The sequence below is a fragment of the Cervus elaphus genome, chromosome 24 (assembly GCF_910594005.1).
Source record: "Cervus elaphus chromosome 24, mCerEla1.1, whole genome shotgun sequence".
Taxonomy (NCBI): domain Eukaryota; kingdom Metazoa; phylum Chordata; class Mammalia; order Artiodactyla; family Cervidae; genus Cervus; species Cervus elaphus.
Window position 1 is genome coordinate 61,381,468 of NC_057838.1, and position 19,551 is coordinate 61,401,018.

General features: G+C 49.4%; 1 protein-coding gene and 1 pseudogene across 1 annotated transcript; one reads left to right on the forward strand and one right to left on the reverse strand.

Moving 5' to 3' along the window:
- The first annotated feature begins 653 nt into the window (after window positions 1–653).
- On the forward strand, window positions 654–19,312 carry LOC122682886 (TRAF interacting protein). The gene is made up of 15 exons (XM_043886187.1): window positions 654–871; window positions 5,985–6,042; window positions 6,535–6,618; window positions 8,611–8,650; window positions 9,552–9,679; window positions 10,874–10,968; window positions 11,368–11,481; window positions 12,207–12,294; window positions 13,046–13,135; window positions 13,569–13,657; window positions 15,283–15,438; window positions 15,664–15,712; window positions 15,983–16,132; window positions 16,238–16,288; window positions 16,498–19,312. Exons 1-15 carry the CDS (start codon window positions 774–776, stop codon window positions 16,621–16,623), a joined length of 1,416 nt encoding a protein of 471 aa, XP_043742122.1. The 5' UTR covers window positions 654–773; the 3' UTR covers window positions 16,624–19,312.
- Window positions 1,750–1,928, reverse strand: LOC122683193 (annotated as a pseudogene).
- Window positions 19,313–19,551: the final 239 nt, after the last annotated feature.

Here is a 19,551-nt window from a genome sequence, read left to right on the forward strand (position 1 = left end):
AAAATCCAACTCAACTGCAGTCCCGAGGCAAAGCTGATCCTCCCGAGAGCTAGGACCGAAGTTAGGTTACTGGCCCTGCCACCTCTAATCACTTCTAAACTCAGGAGTCAAGTCTTGCTTGTATAGGTCCGGCGTGAGCTTGAGATGTCCTGAGTGGTTAGGACTTGTGTCCATCTTTCTAGGACCACTCAGAAAGGAGGGCTAAGAGGGTGCAGCAATCTTTCGGTCTGGGAACTATGGGTTTCCACTATATGGTCAAGCACCGCCCAGAGCCCAGGGGACCCGCTCTCTATCGTGACCGTCGTCCCATTCCCTACTCTACTCTCTGAGAGAGTACAGAGAAGGCTGCGCTGAGAACAGGGCTCAGAAGCCCGTGCCCAGCGCACCTCGAGTCACCTCAGGCTTGGGACCATAACGCCCTGTGTTGCCCCCAAAAGGGGCCCGGCCGGCAGCCTAGCTGGTCCCCGTACCAATCCGGCGCTGCGCTGCCGCTGTACCTGCGGTCTCAACCGCCTGCAGCCTGAGGATTACCGCTTGACAGTTTCAGGCCCGCGCTCCGCCCCAGGATTCTTCACGGCCGCGGGGCCGTTAAGCCCCGCCCCCCGAGGGTTCGTCCAATCGGGACCCAACCTTCCGTGCAGCCACTTCCGATCCTCTCCCGGAAGTTGCGCCGTGGAGCCAAATTCGAAGCTAGTGAAGACGCGGAGGCACGGCCACCAAGCTGGACCCGTCGCCGTTTCCTTGGCTACCTCGGCCACTTGAGACCACTCATCATGCCTATCCGTGCCCTGTGCACCATCTGCTCCGACTTCTTTGATCACTCCCGCGACGTGGCCGCCATCCATTGCGGCCACACCTTCCACTGGCAGTGGTGAGTGAACGCTGTGTTGGAGCTGGGCCCTCGCTCCTGTAGGGCTACAGGACTGTGGGGTGTCGGGGCTCCGGGCGACCCGCCCCCGGAGCCCAGACTGGTGCTGAGGAAGGCATTATTAGATGGGAGTCCCACGAGAGTTCCTGACCTGGGCAGAAGCGAGTTGTGTGGCAGGCTTCCCCGAGGAGGTGACAGCTGAACTGAGGCCGGGGGTGCGGGTGTAGGGGGGAAGGTACAAGGCTTGGTTTAATGGAGACAGGGTAGAGGTTTCTTTGATTGGCTTGCAGAGAGATGTGGTTTCAAAATTATTTGTCCGTGCAGATGCTTTCACCCCATTAGTGAGCCCTTTGTTTTCTGCCAGACCTGGTAGCCATCAGTCTACTGGATATGTTGTGGTTTGCCTGATGGTTTGGAATGATTCTGTCCAGAGTCATCTCCTTGGTCAGACACTGCACTGTATTCACTGACCTAAGCAAACCCAAATTAACATCAGTGGCAAGGAGGTGTTCTCGAATCAAGGTGTTCTGCTGACTGGTAGGACCATTCTGTTGAATGCACAGCTGGTGGGGAGATCCCCCTGGTAGCTGTGGACAGGCTGAGTCGCGAGTTCTTTTTTTAAACTGTGATGAAATGCATGTAACATAAAATTAACCATTTTTTCCTTTTCCTTTTTTTCCCACTATACACTGTTCTATTGGAGCAATATTATATATATATATATATATAAAACCTAACATTTAACATTTTGCAAAAGCTTACTTAACAAAAAAGTTCAGTTCTGAAAATGTATACGACCTGAATTTTATATCATACTAAAACAGGCCCTTTGGAAAGGACATATGGAAGCAATTGATTTCTCTGGTGAACACAGCCTTTGTTTATACTTGCTCCAAAACTTCTGACATGATGATACTATTTTCTCATATTACCACCATTTCAGTATTGTTCTGTTGCCCAGCTTCACACATTCATCTCTCCCAAGATTCATGAAGAGATCAAATTCCTGCAATATTTCTTGGACATGTCTGCCACCATTTAATTTCAATGAAAACTTCATAAAATTTTAAAATTTTTTCAGGAGAATGTTTACTCAGTGAGCTCGAAGATGCCTTCCATTTTGACCATTTTAAGAGTACAATTCAGTGGCATTAAGTACATTCACAACATTGTGTAACCATCACCACTAGTTCCAGAACGTTTCCATCAGTCCAAACTAAGCACTGAACCTTTAAACAATAATTTTCCATTCCCGCCTTCCCACAGCCCATAGAAACCTCTGTTTTACTTTCTGTCTCCTTGAATTTTTCTTTTCTAGGGACCTCATGTAAGTGAAATCACAACATTTGGTTCTTTTAAGTTTGGCTCATTTCACTAAGCATAGTGTTTTCAAGGTTCATCCATGTTGTAACATGTTTCAGAATTTTACTCCTTTTTATGACTAAGGGATTATTATTCATTGTATGAAAATAACACATTTTGTTTGTCCCTTCATCTGTTAATAGACATTGGGTTGTTTCCATATTTTGGCTACTGTGCATAATGTTACTATGAACATTGGTGTACAAGTATATTTTCAAGTTCCTGGTTTCATTTATTTTGGGTTATCCCGAGAAGTGGACTAACTGGATCATATGGTAATTCTATGTTTAATGTTTTGAAAAGCTGCCCTTCTGTTTTCCTGTGTCTGCTGTACCATTTTGCGTTCCTACTAACAATTCACAAGGGTTCCAGTTTCTCCACATCCTTGCCAAACTTTTTTTTTTTTATAATGGCCATCATAATGGGTATCTTTGCTTTTACTGTGTGTGTTTAAAGCTATCAGTTTCCCTCTTGGCACTGCTTTTGCTGTCTTACACGGTTTTGGTATGTTTTCATTTTCTTTAATCTCATGGTATTTTCTTATTTCCCTTGCAATTTCTTCTTTGACCCATTTGTTATCTAAGAGTGTGTTGTTTAATTTCCACACATTTGTGAATTTTCCATTTTTCTTTGGTTATTGATTTTTAGTTTCATTCTATTTTGATCAGAAAATCTGTTTTGTCTGATTTTCAATCTTTTAAAAAATTTTAAGATTTGTTTTGTTGCCCACCATATGGCCTATCCTAGAGAATGTTCCATGTGCACTTGAGAAGAATGTGTTTTCTGCTATTGTTGGGGGGAGTATACATCTGTCAGGTTAGTTGGTATAAAGTGTTGTTCAGACCTTCTGTTTCCATATTGATCATCTGTCTGATTGTTCTATCCATTATTGAAATTGTGTATTATTAACACCTCCAACTTTTATTGTAGAACTTGCTATTTCTCCCTTAATTCTGTACAATTGTCTTTCATATATATATTTAATGTATATTTTGTTAGGTGTATATAATTGTTTATTATTGTTTATAATTGTTATTTCTTGTTAGAGTGAGCCTTTTATCAATATATAAAGTCATTATCTCTTGTATGCTTTGACTTAAAGTTTGTTTTGTCTGACAATAATATAGTTACCTCAATTCACTTTTTGTTACTATTTTTATTTATTCTGGTTGAAATTCATGAGGTTTCTTTAACTTGTGGAACAGTTTCTGTAGGTGGAAAGCTTTACCGCCTGAGCTACCAGGGAAGTCTCTATTTGTGGAACAATTTCTTTACTCAGTTCTGGGAAACTATCAGCCAATGTTTCTTCATATATTGCCTCTATTCCATTATCTCTTTTCTTTCTATATTAGCATCTCATTTCTGCTGTAACAAATTACCACTAACTTAGTGGCTTAAGACAACAGAAGTTATTTTATAATTTTGGAGGTCAGAAGTCCAAAATGGGTCTTGCTTGGTTAAAATGAAGATGGAAGTGGGGCTGTGCCTTCTTTGGTGCGTGGCCTCTTTCGCCATCTTCAAAGTTAGCAGTGTTACATCTTCAAACCTCTGTATGACTCTTGACACTCCTGTCTCTTTTATAAGGACGCTTGTGATTACATGAGACACCCCTGGATAATCTCCCCATCTCCTTAACTTAATCCCATCTCCAAATTACTCTTGTTGTATAAGGTAGCATATTCACAAGTTTTGGTAATTAGGACATAGAGATGAGGGCGTTATTCTACCTAACGCTTTCTCCCTGGAACTTCTAATTATATACATCCTAGACCTCACGGTAACTTTTATATCTCTTATCATTTCTTATGTATTTTTCCACCTTTCTAATTCTCAGTGTTTCCTCTGACATATCTTTCAATGTACTGATTCTTCAACTCTGCCTAAACTGCTATTAAATTCATCCATTGAATTCTTAATTTGGGCCATTTGTTCAGTTTTGGAATTCCTGTTTATTTCTTATTAAGTTCTGATATGTCACCTTTTTTTTTTTTTTGATATGTCACCTTTTATTTTCAAATTCTCTTTTGATATTTTTGATCTTAATTTTTGTTTATCTGGCATAGTGTGTCTGTCATGGTGGATGATAATTCCAGTGTTTGAAGTCTCTGTGGTTATGTTCTGGTTTACAATATGCAGTGCTTTCCCTTGTGTAACTGTTTACTTTAAAACAAAGCATTGTATTGAAATATAGTATAATACATAAAAGTACAAATATAAGAAAGGTATAGCTTGCAGAATTTTTGCAAACTGAACACACTCATGCAACCAGAATTCAGAGCAAGAAACTAGACATCAGCATTCCAGAAACCTCCTGCTGAGAAAGACAGGGACCCGGGACACTCTTTCAGAATGCTTGTATTTGCACCTAGACAAATGCCTCCTCAAACAACAGAATACAAAGAAACTATAAGGGACTAAAAATAACTACATGGTGCTCAGCTTGGGCAAACTATGAACAAGAAGATACAAAAAGGCCAAAACCCAGCTGCCATTTCTGAGGTCTTGAAGCAAAACCAGGGTACTATACAGGATCCCTCCACACAGGACCACCAAAGGGGTGGGCACACCACCACCTAAGCTACCGCTGTGGCTCAACCTGCCAATCCACCCCTCTGCACTCACCCCATATGAGGAACCGGCCGGCTCCTCACTCCCCGCCTCCCCCCGGAGAGCAAGCAAGGACACCTGTTGTTTGTTTTTGCTCCCTCCTGGTGCAGTACCAAGAAAGCCTTGCCTGAATTTCTCCTCTGGCCTCTTACCAGTCTCTGTGGATTAAAGAGTCCAGGGGCCCCATGCAGTCTTCCAGTTACTCCCACCAGACTGCCTTTCCTCCACTCATGATAGCCACTGTCTTGACTTCCAGCAACATAGATGAGTTTTGCCTACCTTTTATTTTATGTGAATGGAATTAAACACAATTTACTGGTTTGGTTTTTTTTTTTTTTTGGTATCAGGCTTCTCTTCTTCAATCTTACATTTATGTAATTCACCCATAATTTGTTCTGAGTTGTAGACACATTCATTCTCATTGCTGTGTAGTATTCCGTCATCATGCATGGTTAGCTTTGTATTATATGTATTTGAAAAATTATTTATAGAAAAAAATTGCAGTCTGGAAAGATGGTATCATCTTCTTGAAAGGATTGTTTTTCCCTGGTCCCTGGCCGGGGCGGGGGTGGGGGATTGTCTACAAGTAGGCCAACTAGTAGGTTGTCTACTACATTTTGTTTTTGTTTTGACTGCACCACCTGGCTTGTGGGATAGTAGTTCCCCAACCAGGTAGTGAAAGCACAGAGTCCTTTAGCACTGGACCACCAGATAGGAGAATATTTTAAAGTTTAGGGCAGATCGATGGTGCATAGCTGGGCTGTGTCTTACTTTTACTTCTGCTTGCTACCTCTAGTTTACCCTCACTTTGAAAGTTCCCCTTTGGATTATTATAATTCCTGTCTCCGAGGGACCCTGACTTTTGACCATTGCCCCTAACCCCAATCAAAGCCTAGAAAGTTGATAAAATAACAGCTCAGGGGAGAGAAGTCCAAGCCAGCAAGGGCAAAAAAAAAGGGCCAGCTGGTTGGATTGCTTGTACTAGTCAGGCCTTGTGGGATATACCATCACTACCTGAGGTGCTGCCCTCCTGGTTGGGTAGGCGATGGGTCAGAGAGGAGCAGGACAGACGCTATAATGGTCAGGATGGCTACCTGGACTGTATGTCTCCCCCTAAAACCAGTCTGTTTTTCTGTTCTCATTCCAGCCTAATTCAGTGGTTTGAGACAGCACCAAGTCGGACCTGCCCACAGTGCCGAATCCAGGTAAAGTTGGTGGGGTGAAAACTCCTCAGCTAAAGACACTCCTTGCCAGGGAGCAAGGATGAGGAGAGGTCTCTGAAGCAAAGCAATGTCTTTGACCTGTCTGAACCATCTGGTTTGAGGCTGGTTGAGCCTCACTTGTGCTCTTAAACGGTGCGGGAGGCCTGCTTTTGCCCATGGGGAGCTGGCAGATGGACTCGTTGCCTGGGCCAGTCTTCACCTGGCTAGATTTGGTCTCCTTATCTGCCTTTCCCCTGCAATGCCCAGCACCTAGAGTTGGGGTATTTTTGAGCAGTTACCACATGGATCTGTAATGACATGACTCAGTAACTAGTGGTACCCAGCTTGGGACACCTACAGGATTGCAGAGGTCACCTCCCTCCAAGGGATGTACTGTGAAAGGTTAGGTGGGAGATGGGCTTGGCTGCATGTCCCCTGTCCTCCTTGCCCATGACCCAGCTATGCAGTCACACTGTGTCTCGTTCTTTCATTCAGGTTGGCAAAAGAACCATTATCAATAAGCTCTACTTTGACCTTGCCCAGGAGGAGGAGAATGTCTTAGATGCAGAATTCTTAAAGGTACCCAGACTTTATCTCATTCTGCTGAATCCCAGGCCCTCTGAGAGTTCACTTTCTGCTCCTACCCAGGGAGGGTACCTAGAGTCTGGAAATGGGTTCTGGAAGGGGGGACTTGATAGAGATTTCAAGGCTGGGACAGTGAGAGCAGAGAATAATTGATAATGTTATAGTCATTGGAGAAATCCTCTGTCAGGGATGAAGGGAGCCATTGACTGTGAGCCCTCCCCTTGGAATTTCAGAGCAGTTCTTGCCATAGTTTAGAATGTGTCTCTCAAAGTCCCCTCACCTTGCAAAGGGTCTATAACCATCTTTTCCTGTCCTCAGCCAGGGAAGATGTGTGAACCCACTGTTTGCAAACCTGCCTGTGCCTCACAATTGCCTGGGCAGCTTGGTGTGTATCCAGGTGCCTGAGTCTTTCCCAGAGCAGGAGTGGAGGGCAGGGCCCATGGAATCAAGATACGCAGCCAGGATGGAAACCCACACTGCAGGGGAGGATGGGTGGATTCCCTCCCACACTTGTACTGCTTCCCCTCCAAGCCTAAGATTTAGCTTGCTTCATGCACAAAGGGATTGGATTGGCAGAAACCTCTCAAGGAAGTGGGATTGGGGTTTGCAAGTGAACCTGGACTCTGAGGGTTAATTTTTTGGTCATCTGTCAGATTAGGATTCATTTGGCCCTGGCCCCCGGGGGGGCTGTGACGTCCTTGGAACCTCACTGCTTCAAGAACGTGGAGCTTTTGTGCTTAAAGCTAACGTGTTCATCGTCATGGTAACTGCTCCCAGTTTTAAGCCGTGTCCTTCTTGTGAGAAAAGCAACAAAGGCAGCTTTAGTTCTTTCTGATTTTCTAAGCCATATCTGGGAGACAGGAAGGCAAATCTTAAGTAGTTTGGAGCAAGGGCTTGGAAGGCACCCTGCTTGGGTGTGGAAGGTGCTGGGGGGATAGCAGTAAGGTTGGGCTGGCAGCTGCTCTCAGGCAGCCGTGTGTGCCCTTCTCTGCCCACGGCTTCCACCTGAGATGTCCAGCCTGTTTAACCAGCTCAGCCACCAACAGCTCCTGCCCCAAAGTCCTGAGTAGAGAGTTTGACAACAGGAGCTTAGCCATGAACAAGGGCCCGGCCTTGTATTGGTCATAATATGAGTCTTGCATTGACCTGGGAAGCCTAACCTGGATGAAGATTGTTCTGCATCCAGCTACCATCACGGACCCTAGGCCAAGCCTTTCAGGGCTACAGAGCCTGGTTTTCCTGCTTATGGAGTAGGTACATCTCTTGCCCATAAGGGTGTTGAGCGCATGGGACTCCTGCATGGGAGTGGGGCTCTCTTCTGCTCCAGCCTTTCAGTGGTTCTGTGGCAGTGGCTTCGGAACATGTGTACAGGCTTGGGGAGGCTCGTTTGACCCTCACAACAGTCTGGTTCGAGCCTGGCTGAGGTGAGCTTTCATCCAGGGGTGCAGAATTGTCTCGGCTCCCCTACCCTGTTGGATTCTGGGGCTGGAAGAGTCCTGGTGCACAGAGCCAGCTTGGGGCCGGGAGGGGGTAGACCATGAAGCAGGTAGAACCCGGGGTGGAGGGAGCAGTGTGGCCCGGGGTGCTTGGCCATCCCAAATCTGGGTCCCCAGGGGGTCCAGCTAATGCCAGGGAAGGTCAGGGCGGGCACAGGCCCGAGGAAGCGATGAAGCTTCTGCCATAAAACTGACCGCGCAGGCCAGGCTCCACTTCTTTTGCCCCTTATTATGCCTCTTTTCCCGTCCTAGGGTCTTGTACCTGAGATTATCTTCATTTTACCGACTTTTTAAAAAGACACTCAGAGACCAAGCAAGGCTTCTGTCTTCCTTGTTGATCTCGCTTGGCCTTGAGGAGCAGCAGGTTCATGCTTCCCTGGGCCCACAGGCCTCATTGTCCCCGCCTGGGGCTCCCCCAGACCTTATGTGAGGCTGGGTAGGGGCCAGCTGTGATGCCTTCTTGCTGCTTACTGTGAGTATTGCCTTGCAGAATGAACTGGATAATACCAGAGCCCTGCTTTCCCAGAAAGGTGAGTTCCCAGGGGCCTTGGGAAGCCCCTGACTTGGGTACTGGACTGAGGCCTGGAAGGAAGGCCTCAGCCTTCTGGCATATCCAGGGGCTGTCCCTGCTTGGTATAGCCAAGAGTCTTAGCAGCTCTTGTGATGGCAGGAAAGGAAAGGGAGGTGACTGATGCTATTCACCCAGATGAGGTGAGCCTCTTCTTTGTCTGGGCTTCTTGCCTAGGACCCAGGCTGGGAGGAGTCTACCTGGCAGGTCAGAGTATTGTAGTTGAGGGTTCCGCTGCCAGATTTGGCAGGAACCTGCTTGAGGGTTTCCCTCATAGCTCAGTTGGTAAAGAATCCACCTGCAATCCAGGAGACCCTGGTTCAATTCCTGGGTTGGGAAGATCCCCTGGAGAAGGGATAGGCTACCCACTCTAGTATTCTTGGGCTTCCCTTGTGGCTCAGCTGGTAAAGAATCTGCCTGCAATGTGGGAGACCTGGGTTCGATCCTTGGGTTGGGAAGATCCCCTGGAGAAAGGAAAGGCTACCCACTCCACTATTCTGGCCTGGAGAATTCCGTGGACTGTATAGTCCATGGGGTCGCAAAGAGTCAGACACAACTGAGCGACTTTAACTTTTTCAGTGCTTGAGTTCTGGGATGATGAATGAACTGGACCCACAGGATCAGGGCCAAGTGAAATCTTTACTCCAGTAACTGAGCGGCAGAAAAAGGGTCTCATTCCCAGAATGGCTGGGCATCCCTGGTTTGGTGCTTGCCAGAGGGATAAGCAGGCTGCCTGACTTTGTGGCCCATGACTTGTTCCTCACCTGGCTCTGGGGTGGGGTGCTGGGGCCCAAGGGCCCAGGTTCTCATATTGCACAGTGGACAGACTTCTCTCCTCCCTCTGTCCCCCGCCTCTGCTCCAGAGAAGGAAAAACGAGACAGCCAGCTCATCATCGACTCTCTGCGGGACACGCTGGACGAGCGCAACGCCACTGTGGAGTCCCTGCAGAGGGCCCTGGACAAGGCCGAGATGCTGTGCTGCGCCCTCAAGGTGGGTCCCCAGCCCCCCTGGGCACAGGTCGATGGTGAGATACAGCCTTCCTCCTGGGTTCCCCACTCTGGGCTTGTCTTTTGTGTCTGCCTTGGTCAATACCGTGGTCTGTACAGTTGTAAAATGGAGGGAAATTCCATCTTCTCCAGGCCTCCCACCCAGCCCATGAGAAAAAGGTCGTATTGCCCGCACCTGTGGATGTTATACTAGTTAGTTTGGAGAGGTGAGGCCTGCTCAGTGCTTCATGGACGGACTGCTCAACCAAGACCTCAGTGAGCCTAGGCCATGTTTCCCAAAGTGGTTTGTACTCCACTGACAAAGCCAGCCTGAAGAACCTTCTGTTAGCGTGCCTGTCCTTGGCTGGGCTGCTCTCTGGAGCCAGATCAAACAGCATCCCAGAGAGGAGCAGGGGGCCTTTGAAGTCGTCTGTGCTGAGCTGACCGGGCAGATCAAAGCCTACAGAGCAAGCGGCTCTAGATAGACCCAGATGAATTTTGTATCAGCCTGGGTTGGTGAGCCTCTTGCTCTCCAAGGGGCAGGAGGTGATTGATCTGAATCCACAGTTGATAGTCTGACCTCATACGAAGGAGCCAGTCCTTGCCAGATGCCATTTGAAAAGGAAAAGGACCCATCCGGGTGAACAGATAGGGCCCCAGGGTGTTCACTGTTTCTGGCTCTGCTTGGTGGCTGGATTGGATCACGTGGCCTGGCCAATGGGAAGGAAGGAGTGAACCAGCACCTGGCCGCAGAGCTGGAGTGTGTTGGCGTTCCCAGGTCGGAGATGAAGTGGCCAGGAGCTGAGGGCAGCTGTCCTACCCTGGCAACTGTCCATAGGTGATGGATAGCACGGCCTGGATCTGTGCTCCAGGCTTCTTCAGCTTCCTACACAGTAGTCCCTGGACCCTGGCAGCCCCCAGCAGGCCTTTAGATGCTGAGAGTGAGCTATGCCGATGGTAAGACGTATCTCAGGAAGAAGCAAGCTGGGGGGTGAGGAAGCAGCTGGTCCAGGGCCTTGTAGCAGCAAAAGCACACACCAGAGTGGGGCCCAGGAGCCTTACCTCCTGGGGCTAGAGCACATGCTTATCAGCATTTTTAAAAGCAGACAGTTCTAGGGTGGAGTTCTCCTGGCGACTTTAGCCCTGGCCCCTGGGAGCCTCCAAGCAACAGACATATGGGGGTGCATTTGCTCTTCAGAAGCAGATGAAGTACTTGGAGCAGCAGCAGGATGAGGCCAAGCAAGCTCGGGAGGAGGCCCGCCGACTCCGGAGCAAGATGAAGAGCCTGGAGCGGTGAGCTTAGAGCGGGGGCATAGCTCCCAGGGCTGCAGCAGGGGTTGGCTAAGCTCGGTGGCTCAGTTCTCCGTAGGCCATGGGGGGCTCAGGCCTTACTCAGCCTCTGCGGGCTCCTTCACTTTCCATGGGAAACCTGGCAGGGCTTTTGTTCCAAGAACCTCTCCCTGGGGATCCCTGACCTGAGACCCTCCGTCAGTACCCCTTCTCCCTCAGCAGTGTCCCTGCAGCTCTGCTGAGCTCTGCGCTGGGGCCTTTCTTTGGGCAGAGCCTCCTGCTAAAGCATCCTAGCAGCTCAGGCTGTCTCCATAGCAACGGCAGCAAAGGGAGGCAGAGCTGCACTGGGTACCTACCCATCAGCCTCCAGATTTTAAATGCCGTGGGCCGGGTGTTTTTCAGAATCGAGCTCCTACTTCAGAGCCAGCGGCCCGAGGTGGAGGAGATGATCCGAGACATGGGTGTGGGACAGTCCGCGGTGGAGCAGTTGGCTGTGTACTGCGTGTCCCTCAAGAAGTGGGTACTCTGGCCCCTGTATCCAAGCTGAGTCATGGCCCCAAGCCATGCCCCTCTGTGCGTTGCCTGTCTCTTGTGAAGCAGAGCAGGCAGAATGAGGATCAGGCTCTGGAGCCCTGCTGCCTTCATTTGAACCACATCCCACCTCTTACTGTGTGGCCAGGAGCCAGTTTCTTAACATCTCTGATCCTTAGCTTCCTGAATAGATAATAATAACCTGCCTCACAGGATTATTGAGAGAATTGCATGTGAATTATAAGTGTTATTTCTAAGGAGGTTGGCATAGCTTGCCATGCTCCAGTTTGATATCTGGAGCCTGTTCCCCATTAGCACGCGGTTACTGATCCCGCCTGGCTTGCGTCAGAAACTTAGCTCAGGTGTTCACTCCCATGGGTGTGGGGTTGGAGAAAAGGGGCCACTTGGCTGACAGGTATGAAGGATCCTCGATGCCTGGTGTGTGGCCAGGTGGTGTAGGGGGCCTCCCGGTGGGGCCAGGGTTTACTGCACACCCTCTCTAATCTCCAGGAAACAGATTGACTAGCTCTTCTAGCATCTGGGGTGCTTGACCCCCTGCAGCGCCAGCCGGTCCCTGCTGGGCTCCGGTGTCAGAGTTGGAATGAGCAAGGCCGAGGGCTTGGGACGGGCTTTGTGTCTGCTTGGGGCTGTGACTCAGTCTGACCAGGGGGTGTCCCGGCCTGACATCTCTTTCCGTGGTCCCTTCGTAGAGAGTACGAGAATCTAAAAGAGGCACGGAAGGCCTCAGGGGAGCTAGCTGACAAACTGAAGAAGGACTTGCTTTCTTCCAGAAGCAAGGTAACTTAATGGGGAGCCGAGTGTGAGGGGAGAGGTGGCTGTCCTTTTGTCATGCGCGTGAGTGTCTCCTCGGCAAGACTGGGGCTATGGGATGACTCACAGAGGCTGGCTTCTGGTCCTCACTAGGCACTGACTCTGGCTTGCGTGGCTTGTCTGCTTAGGGTAGCAGGTCACACAACTGTCGTTCCAACACCTGCACACTTCTGTTCCCCTCTGCGCTCTGGGTACCTCTCAGCTGGCTGGAGCACACAGGTCCCAAATGTGATGGCTTCAGGGGCCTGTTTTTTGTTCCAGGCCTAGAGTAGGAGGCCTCTTGTTCTTTTCTTTGTGGTTTGTTTATTATATTTATTTATTGTGTGTGTGTGTGTTGCCATTTGGCTTATTCCCCTTGTTCCTCGATTCCCTGACCAGGGATTGAACCTGGGCCATTGGCAGTGAAAACTCAGAATTCTCACCACTAGACCACCAGGACTCTCCGTAGAAGGCCTCTTAAAACCTGAATCAGTCAACACAGCTGCTTTTATTTCTGGGCATGGTGCATATCAGGGCATGAATGTGGGGAGGAGCCCTGGACTGCTCCAGATGAACGCTGCCAGACTAAGATTAAGGTCCAGCCCCATGGAACTCGGGTCTTCCCTGTGTCCCCCGCTCCTCCTGGGCCTGGGCTCCCACGAGCTAGTGTAGCAGCAGTTGGGGGCAGGGCACACAGCCACCCCTGTGTTTGTCCTTCACTCCTTACACTTGCTTGCAGTTGCAGACAGTCTGCTCTGAACTGGACCAGGCCAAGTTGGAGCTGAGGTCGTCTCAGAAGGACTTAGAGAGTGCTGACAAGGAAATTGCGGTGAGGAACATCTATGAGCAGGTGGAGATGTACCCTGCAAGACCTGGGCTGGATGAGTTCTGCCCAAGAACCCTGCCTCAGTCAGTGGTCACAGCCCTGGGCTCTCTGTATCCTCCTGGTTTGGGGTGGGTCAGGACAGGAATCTTGGCCTTTGGTCTGGAGCCTGGGCTGCTCAGCAGAGGACAGAGAGCACAGGGGTCTTGCTCACAGTCTGTCCTGTACCTGCATCCTTGAGGTCATCAGAGGAGGGGCTCCGCCAGAAGGGGTTCTGAGGTCAGGTGGTCCTGGCCTCCTAAGCCTGATATTTGACTTTCAGGCCTTGTTCTGGTCCCAGTGGGCTTGCCTTTCATGCGTACTGCTCACGTCCTTGGCGGTCACTCTGGACTTGGTGCCCTCAGCCTTTCTTTCACACTCTTCTCTTTTCTTCCTGAAGAGCCTGAAAAAAAAGCTGACGATACTGCAGGAAACCCTGAAGCTGCCACCAGGAGACAGTGAAACTATCAACCGCCTCGTTTTAGAGAGGTTCGTTGACCCTCTGGGGTGGAACAGGGACTCCAAGCTGGTGAGCTCCCTGGTAAGGGTGTCTTCACCCTTTCTGGCTTTGTCGGGGGTAGGTGGCCCAGGTCGGCCTGAAGGTTGTGGACCTCCTGCCCCGAGTGACAGCCAAGACTGAGCTGGAAAGCAGCTTTGAGGCAGGCCCTGGGCTCTGACGGAGAGAGGCCAGAAAGGACCCAGGGATGGTCAGAGAAAGGGGAGGAGCATCCTGTGTATGGAGCGGCTCACCTAATATGTCCGCCTGCCCCAGGTTCTGAAACAAACCCGAAACCACCCACCAAAAGAACTCTCCTCTGGTCCCAGCACCGTCACACTAAAGCTGCCACCAGAGGGAGCCAAGAGGCCGAGGGATGGGTGTCCCTGCCTGTGTGGCCGCCCGGAAGCCGACAGGCTGAGACGGTCCTCAGGCCTGGCTGGCCCATTGGTGGTCCGAACAGAAAATACAACCCAGCGACCCAGCTGCTTTTATTTGAGCCACTTTTCAATGTTGGAAAATCACTATGCTCCCTCTTCCACGCATCCACTCATTTGCTCAGAGCCTGCCCATCTAACTTATGAGCTGCCTCCCTGACTCTTTCTCTTGCTACCACCTCTGTGTGAGGCTTGGGACCCATCCTCTACTCCTCCCATCTGTCCAGCATAGCAACCCCTGGGCATCCTACCACTCCCTTGCCAAACACTTCCCAGGACCCTCTGCACTCAACCCTCATGGAGCTGGCCTTGTGGGTGGGGTGGACCTTCAGGCTTCAGGCCAATCGCACTGCCCCTTGCAGCAGGACACCCCTGGCCTTACTGCTCTGTGCCCTCCTGCTCCATGTTCCGCTGCTCCGTGTCCTCTTGTTCCATGTCCTTCTGCTCCATGTGCCCCTGCTCTGTGTCCCCCTGCTCTTCTCCACACTGAAGGGTCCACTGTCCTCTGCACTCTGTTCCCTAGTCTCCTCAGCAGAAATGAGCTTACTGTCTTCTGCACAGGTACTGCTTCGTATTCAGATGCCATTGGGTGCCAGGGGCCACAGAGGTGCTCTGGAGGCTTGTGTACACTCTGGTCCCCCCCAGGATGTACACGCCCAGCTGTGGCACATGAGACCTTCCCCGACCAGGCATCGAACCCTCATTTCCTGCATTGCACGGCGGATTCCCAACCACCAGACCACCAGGGAAGTCTCTAGGAACACTACTTGAATGTATGTCTCATATTCAAGCTCTGAAAGTGCCAGCCCCCTAGGGGAGTTGTTTGGACAGTCTCTAATACTGTCCACTGGCCATGATAAGTAGCACTGGAAGGAACATCCATCTGCTTCAGTCTGTGGTCACCTCTCTGACAGGATCCTTGTGTGTACTCCGAGAAATGAGGCTTCTTGAACAATGGGTTTTCTGTGGGTTTCTGCTTGCTTCCTTGCATGTCTTCCAGACTTCCACTGTGTGAAGGACCAAGCCAAGGACTGATCTCTTTTCTGGAGAGATTAGGGTTTCCTTGCAGGACGGCTGTAAACCAGGTGTGAGCTCCAGGCCCCTGGAGCTGATCCATCTCTAATGCTTGAGAGGCTATTGCCACTGTGATCTTGAGTAACCAAACTGTCTCTGCCTTATAGCCCAGCTCCTGTGGAGATGCTGAGTCTGAAGCTTCGCCGGCCAGCCTTTGGCGATGACATTGACCTCAATGCCACCTTTAATGTGGACACTCCCCCAAGCCAGCCCTCCAGCACCCAGCATGGCCTTGCCAAGAGGCTATTCCCTGAGAAGGCACAGTAAGTGGTAGTCCCTGGCCCTTCCACAGCGTGGAGTGAGGATGGCTAAGAGATCTCTGCAGGTCCTGTGCTAAAAGCTCTGAGTGGCTGATGGGGCACTGAGGGTCACCTGGGTTTGGACATGAATCTGGTTCCAGCCACCGCTTCTTTCCTCTCCTGAGTACTCACTCTATACAAAGCCCTTCTCTTGCTTGTCTCATTAATCCTTACGTCTCTCTCTTGCAGTTCTTCTGTTCAGGATGTTCCCAAGAAGATGCCCAAAGGCCCCAGGCAGGTAAGGCCCCCGAAGAAGCTCAGGCAGTCATCCTCTATCCTTGGCCAGAACTGAGTATGAAGCTGGTCTTCTGAGAGGTCAGGGTCTGGCCAGAGCCCTCTCACTCCTAGAGGACTGAAGCACGCTGGAGCCACCCTGGGAACCCTACTGCCTGTCCTTCCTGCCTCCAGATGAGGCACCAGAGATCCTGATCCTGTTCCCACATGCCTCCCACCCTCCTCTTTGCTGCCACCTGGCTCATTGAGCCTGGCTCTGGGGTCCCCTCTGCAGGAGTCCCAGCTCTCGCTGGGGGGCCAGCGCTGTCTGGGGGAGCCTGACGAGGAGCTGGCTGGCGCATTCCCTGTCTTCATCCGGAATGCTGTCCTGGGCCACAAACAGACCAAGAGGGTCAGGGCAGAGCCCTGCCGCAGCACAGATGCAGTGAGTGCGGTTTCCCACAAGGGAAAAGTGTCTGCCTTCTTGCAGTTGGGGCTGGGTGGCCCTAGCCCATTAGGCCAGCCCACTCACCTCTTCCTTCTGCTTTAGGTAAGGATAGGCTTCGATGGACTTGGAGGCCGAACAAAATTCATCCAGCCTGTATCCTTATTTTGTGGTGTTGGGCTGAGCTAAGCTATGGCGCCCCCACATCATCCCTCACCTGTACCCCCAGGCCCCAGCTTACTGGTGGCTGCAGCCCCAGGTGGGCAGAGCCAGACCTTGCCCTGTGTAGCAGCGCTGCCCACCCCCAAGGCCGAGCCCTGCATTCCAGTCCTCTTTGTAGGCCGTTTCCTTGACATTTTCTTCAGACCGACACAACTATGATCCGCCCACTGCCGGTTAAACCAAAGCCCAAGGCCAGGGCTAGGCAGAAACTGGGGGCCAGGACAGTGCCCACCCCCTCCCAGGCCACGCTGGACAATTTCCTGTGGTAGTGAGAACAGTGAGTCTGATCAGTGGCTGGATACATGCCTCTGGCACAGGCCGAGGACTGGTGACTGGCTTGGCAGAGGGTTTGGCAGGCATGGCCCCTCTTCTAGGACCAGCCCTGTGGACAAGGATAAATAAGAAGATGGGGGTGAAAGTGGGGCCCAGAAACCTGCTTTTCCTGCACATACCCTGCCCCACCCCCGATCATACTGGGTCTCCCTGTGGGGGCTGATGTGATCAGTGTTCCTGCCAGCAGGGCTTGCCCCTTGTTCCAGACTTCCGTTTATAGCCATGATCAGATGTGGCTGGGCTACTTCTGATCCTCAGACCAGGGTCTTTTGTTGACTGTAAGCACCAAAGTCTTGAGGCTTCTCAGGCCTCCTCAGCCTGCCCAGGCTTCTGCCTGCCTCTGACTTGCTGTTGGCATGGCCTGGGCCAGGTATGGCTGGGAAAGGGCAATGGTGGTAGGGAGAGGAGGGGGGGAGATTTCTAAGTGAAATAAAAAAGATATGGTCTTTTCTTCCTGGCTCTGGGAGGGTAAATTTGCACTCACTTCAAAAAACTGACTTGCAAAAAAAAATAAAAAACTGACTTGCATGATTTTCTAAAAGGGGGACCTTCACCTAGACCCAGACCCAGAAATTCCACCCTTAGGCATGTGCCTTCTCAAAGGGCACAGGGAGACTCTAACAAGTGCAACATCACCTAGCTTTGTCCACAGTCTATAACCTGGGCACAGTGCAAGGCCATAAGCAGGAGACCAAATGGGTGAACCAGGGTCTAGCCACACAGGGAACTCACAGCAAGAATAACAATTGCCCTGTGACAACCCCTTCTTCACCTTCAAACTCTGCCAGCCAAATTGCTAGCCTCTGTGGCTTGGCTTCAAGAGCACTTTCTCCCAGAAGACTGCTCTTTTACGTCCTAACTTGGGTGAGGATTTGGGTTTCCCTAGTGGCTCAGTTGGTAAAGAATCCGCTTTGCAGTGCAGGAGACCCAGGTTCAATCCCTGGGTCAGGAAGATCCCCTGGAGGAACTGGTAACCCACTCCAGTATCCTTGCCTGGAAAATCCCATGGACAGAGGAGTCTGGTGGGCTACAGTCCATGGGGTCGTAAAGAATCGGATACAGCTGAGTATCTGAGCATGTTAGGTGAGGACCCCTAACTTCCGTCTCATTACTGGGTGGGTGTTCGCCTGTTTCTGCACATTCCAGCATGGACCTGGCACAAGAGAAAATGCTTCAGACTCAGAGTGCCCGTCTGAGCCCTGCAGGTGTGTGGGAGCCTGGGGCTTCTTTGGGGGGGAAGTGATGCTCTTGGTTATGGGAGCTGGACTCCTTTGGTGCTGCCTTGAGCCAAGGATGGTCAGGGAGGGGAAGTGCAGCATCAAATTAAGGGTGCAATGGCTGGCTAATAGCTTTCTTATAGATTAGTAATCAATTAGAATTAAAAACCGAGAAATAAAAAGAAGAAAAAATAATAATAACATTAAAAACCCAGTACCATTTACATTAGCACCAAGAAAGAAAAAGAAAGGAAATAAAACATTTAGATATAAATCTAACAAAATATGTACAAGATCTCTGTGAGGAAAAACTACAAAGCTCTAGGTCTGTACGTACAATGGAACATTATTTAGCCTTTAAAAAAAATTCTGAAACGTGCTACAACGTAAGTGAATCTTGAAGACACTAAGCTATGTGAAATAATCCAGGAGCAAAGGACAAATTGTGCGGGATTCCATGTGTATGAGATACCAAGAGCAGTCAGATTCACAGAGACAGAAGGTGGAATGGTTATTGCCAAGGATGGGGAAGGAGGGAATGGGAAGTTATTGTCTAATGGGTTGGAAGTTTCAGTTTGAGAAGGTGAAATTCTGGACATGAATGGTGGTGATGGTACAACAACGTGAATGTCTGTAATGCTACTGAACTGTATATTTTAAAACATTAAATGTCATCTTATGTATATTTTCTCACAATAAAAAAAAAGAAAATTCTGGTACATGCTACAAGCTGGATGAATGTTGTAAAGGTATGCTAAGTGAAAGAAACCAGACACAAAAGGGCAAATATTTTATGATTCCACCTATATTCATTATCTTCGGTAGGCAAAATCATGGAGACAAAGTACAATAGAAGCTCCTAGGAAACAGAGGATGGAAGATTGACGAGTTATTTTTTAATGCATACAGTGTTTCTTCTTGGGCTAAAGCTGTGGAAATAGTGATGTGGTTACACAATACTGTAGATGTAGTTCCTGGCACTGAATTGTACATATTTAAAAATGATTCAACCCAGGCAGTCCAGTGGTTAATACTCCGTGCTCCCACTGTAGAGGGCACAGGTCCGATCTCTGCTCAGGGAACCAAGTTCTTGCATGCCATGTGGTGTGGCCAAAATAGAAACAAAATTAAACAGATTAAAAATGAAAATAGTTAAAACCACAATTTTAAAATCCATCTATTTCTATTTTAACGAGAGTGAAAAAAAAAATCAGGATTGGATATTGAATGTCATCAAATGCCTTTTGGTGTCTACTGAAGACACCACTTCAGAATCTGGTCCTGGTTTCTGTACCTAGTACATATGACACATCCAATAAATGTTTATTGAATGAAAAAAAAAAAGCAGAATTGCCTACCACTTTACACCCACTAGGATGAGTATAATTTGAAAAAAAAGGAAAAACCAGTCAGACCATGTTGTGGAGAAATAAAAACAATGTACATTGCTGGTAGAAAATAGTTTGTTGGCCTGTCAAAAACTTAAACAGAATTGCTATATGACCCAACAATGCTACTCCTAGGTATATACCCAAAGGAATTGAAAACAGGTGCTCAAATACTTGTTCAAGAATGATCACGTAGCACTATTCATAATATTCAAAAAGTGTTAACAATTCAAATGTCAACCAGTGACTGGATAATGTC

Coding starts and splice junctions, on each gene's coding strand:
- LOC122682886 (XM_043886187.1), top strand. CDS start 774: ATGCCTATCCGTGCCCTGTGCACCATCTGCTCCGACTTCTTTGATCAC. Junction 6,043..6,534: donor GCCCACAGTGCCGAATCCAG/GTAAAGTTGGTG, acceptor TCTTTCATTCAG/GTTGGCAAAAGAACCATTAT. Junction 15,713..15,982: donor TGCCCAAAGGCCCCAGGCAG/GTAAGGCCCCCG, acceptor TCCCCTCTGCAG/GAGTCCCAGCTCTCGCTGGG.